Raw genomic sequence first — 3929 nt, 5'->3', positions numbered from 1 at the left:
TCTCGCTCCGCTGCACTGAATCAAGTCATCGCCCTGATGTAGTTAACTAGGATTAAACAAAAATAAGAGGAAACGTTGCCTAAAAGTGAAATGCAATGCAAGACCTAAACCCCCGGTGAAAAAGAAGATTGAGTAATCTTGAATATGCTTTCAACTAAGGATCATTATAAACAAAGTAAGACCAATTAAATATTGAGAAATATTGCTTACCAAAAACTCTCCTGAAAAGCCTTTTAATCAGCAAGTTCCTGATTAAATATATGCACCTAGACTCTGCCCATGTAAAGACTCTTCTTAGTTAAATTTTTGGTTTTTGCATTTATCTTAAAAGCGGAAGAAGTGATTTGCTTATAATGATGGAGATGCTTCTCAAGGACATGTGCCATCCCAGCTGATTAAAGTCTGGCTTTTGTTTCTCTGCGGTAGTTGGGCGGTTTTCTCTTGAGCGATGTCCGAGTACTCACACGTCATTAAAGGCGCTTTAAAACTAAAGACGGAGAGTAAAATAATGAAGTAAGTGCATTTTGTCTACATAGGCCGCAATCTAGGAGATCTAAAAAGCACAAGAAGCATGCTCTCAAATCCCATGAAAAAAATGACCCTAACGTAGAAATTATTGAGGAGAAAAATGAACCGAAGATTACGAAGACCGCCGCCGAGGTTGAATTCGAGAAAAAGAAAGAAAAGCGGATGATGGAAAGGATTTTAACAAAGGCAGAAAAGTCACACAAACAGCGAATCATGGAATTCAATGAACACCTGAATTCTATGAGTGAGCATTTCGATATTCCAAAGGTATCATGGACAAAGTGAGATGTTACCTTCGTTTTGTATGTGCATGCACTGTGGATCCTTGTGCTTTCCTCCTGTACGTTTCTGTTCTACCGTTTTTTTTGAACGCCTCTATGATAAGTCGAATCAATTGTACATTCTACTCAATTTTATCAGCCTTTGGCATATACGCTTCTGGCACAATGTGAACAATTTTTGTTAATTTTTTTGGCGTTGCCTAACTACTCCTAATACTTTTCAACTCGGCGCTTGAGTCATTCGTCAAAGAGGATACAAATTTTAATCTTGGTGTAATACGTACATATCAGTCATCACTTAATTATCTGTTTTTGGCTAGACATTTTTAGGGAAATTTTTGGATACTTTATCCTGAATTTCCTCGTGCTGACGTGTTAGAATTTTTGTCGAAGTCCTTTAGCTTATTCATTAATAATAAGACCTAAATGATCGCTTTCAGTTTGGGTCTTACTGAAAATACTAGTTCCCAACTGATCGGCAACTGGTGCTGTCTGTTTTGGGTCTGAAGGATTTGCCGTGTTGCAGTGGGATGGAAATCGTCTTAATTTTATGCAGTGTTATGTAGACCTTTAGTAAAATGATGCGCTTATGCCATCTTCGTTACTAAACCAAGCAGCACTGTGATTACTATGAAGGACTGTAGAAGGGATTGCGGCTACCACCGTGGACAGGGCCGTGTGCCGCAGTCGTGATTGAGTTAAAAGAGGTCGAAGAGCCTTACGTAACGGTGAATATAAGCAGGACAAATGCCAGTTTCTTAAACTGCTTCTAGACTTATGTGACCTATGATGTCTTCGCTGCTTACGAAGGAGGTATAGACTGTCTCCGTCCTAATGGTAACGTTGTTCCTGAAGATGAGCTAAAAAGTAAGTCTGGAGAAAGATCGGGGTGGACGAGTCGATGGTGACATTTTGATGGAATTGACTACCTCAATCAAAAACGACATATATGATATTTTTTTATCAAATCACCGAGATAAAGCAACCGTGCAGATAGATGAGATCTGTGGAATACACTCGAAGGTATTCAGATGTAGGTAGTTTCGCTAACAGCTTTTTTGAAACTGAACATCTAGCCTCTTGTTCACTCAAATAAGGCAATCAAGCACCAACTGGTTCCCTCTGTTTAGATCCAAGTCAAGATCAAAAAGTAGTTAAAAGCACCTTTTAGTTATGCAGATGCTTCCCGTTTGTGCCATTTCGGTATTACTAAAGCAGTCGGGGTGTAACATTGGTGCACGTTAAGGCAGAATGTGCTACCTCAAGTATGACACATTGAAGTACCAAAATAAACTAGCAGCAATTTATTCATCACCAAAAAGTTCAACACGAACACGCGATGATACAGTCCCAGCGCTTTTGCTGGTGATAAGGACATTACGATCGGGTTAGATGGACTCAGGAAGATCCGCGAATGTTATTGCGCGAACAGAGTCGCCACCAGAACATGTAACAAGACTTTCTTCACCTTAAAAGGAGCAATGATAAAACTGCTAAAGGATTTCTTAGAGTTAAACGCCGTGACAGCTATCAAAGGTCTGGGTGAATTAGTTTATGTTTTCATTTTAGTTACGGGGTATGTAAGTAGACAAGCAGTGTCTCACCTCAATGCTATCGTTGGTAGGATATTTTGTTTTTGATCCGACTTCAGACGATGTCTCTTAACCAGTTCTTTGCAATTTATGGCGAGAATTTTATCATTCTTACCCTATCTTTATCTGCAATAAGAGAGGTTTGCACGATTCCGTAGTTTTAGGAGGCAGCACAAAGAAATAAAGTATATTGGATCAACATCCGTCAAGATATAGACTGCGATATGCTTCCTCATCTACAATCCAGGAGGCGAAATCCAGAGATGCTGCTTTCTGCACCGTAGATAATCGGAATTCTCTGGACTCACTGAAGGCACACAACTTAGTCCTTCTAGGCCAAGGAGTAAACTCGGTATTTCCATCATATTAGATCCGTTGTAATATGCTTATTTTGGACTGAATCCATAGTTTTAACAGCAAACAGACGATCCATGACAGAATGGATCTAAGTACCATCTTCTTCAGTTGGTATTCCAAAGTTTCAATGGACTTATTGTAGAAAGCAGCGAGGTCAACTTAGGAGCCAATTGATATTTTAATTAACAGTTGAATAGCCCATTTGCCAACAGAGTTATGTGACCCTACAGCAGCGTAAAAACTCAGATTTTCGTCACGTACTTCTTCCAACTAAACTGAGACTTTAGGTATATTTTCTGCCAAATTTCGACTAAAACGAAGGCATGATGCATGTAAAATCATGCCCTGGCAATCTGTACTATTTACTCAGTGCCAAACAACTGGAGTAGGGTGGGATGACTAGTTGTTTGCCGATTTTAGGAATGGGGATCATTCTACTCACCGAGCACCAGTATTAACAGAAAAAAACGAAGGCAAGACAAAATTTTTGCCGTCAATCAAGTATCTGTTCAAAGATGGATAAGATAGTTGAAAAGACACTGAACCTGGAGCCTTTTTTTAGAAGAAGGCAACACATTTTAATCATCTACCACCACCGCCATCAAACCGGCCCACGTCAACAGCACATCCGGGCAGATTAATACAGACTTTGTTAATTAGGGGTTTCCTTATTCACAGAAAACATCTGGATCTATCATTACTGTATTTGTCAGCTAGAAGGGGGAAAACCATCAGAAACCTCTCGCTTCATGATATGACACCAAAATCGAAAGAAGCCAATGTATGGAAGTAGCTACTTAAAAACGTATTATTGGATTGTGGGTATAACACATTAATTCAAGATCCTAACAAACAATAACGTCATTTTTCACTTTGTATTCAGCGTGTATTTGGATCAGAGATATATTCACAACAACTTTGCTGAGTTTTTGCTGACGTACTTGACAAATTATGGAACCATGCTTTTATCCAGTATAAATTCACAACCTTATTACAGACTATTTCAAAAGTTTTCATTTTTTATTAACCGCGACCATAGTATTAGTGTAATACGATAGTGGTTTATCCCTCGGTTCTGGTGAGGCGCCACTTTTGTACTTCGAATTAGCCCCCTTGTGCCTCGCTGGGTGGGCTGGCCTTTTGGGCCATGCCAATAGCCCAGACACCATCT

General features: G+C 39.5%; 1 protein-coding gene across 1 annotated transcript; it reads left to right on the top strand. All coding sequences in view use genetic code 11, as the record gives it.

The window, feature by feature from the left end:
- Positions 1 to 448: 448 nt before the first annotated feature.
- On the top strand, positions 449 to 813 carry EGR_09150 (hypothetical protein; the record flags this gene model as incomplete). Its single annotated transcript, XM_024498399.1, has 2 exons — positions 449 to 513; positions 537 to 813. 2 exons carry the CDS (start codon positions 449 to 451, stop codon positions 811 to 813), a joined length of 342 nt encoding a protein of 113 aa, XP_024347182.1.
- Between the last annotated feature and the right edge of the window lie 3116 nt (positions 814 to 3929).

This window comes from Echinococcus granulosus (genome assembly GCF_000524195.1).
Source record: "Echinococcus granulosus chromosome Unknown EG_S00134, whole genome shotgun sequence".
NCBI classification, from domain to species: Eukaryota; Metazoa; Platyhelminthes; class Cestoda; order Cyclophyllidea; family Taeniidae; genus Echinococcus; species Echinococcus granulosus.
Note: the sequence above shows the minus strand (reverse complement) of the source record. Positions and strands in the feature narration are given on the sequence as shown.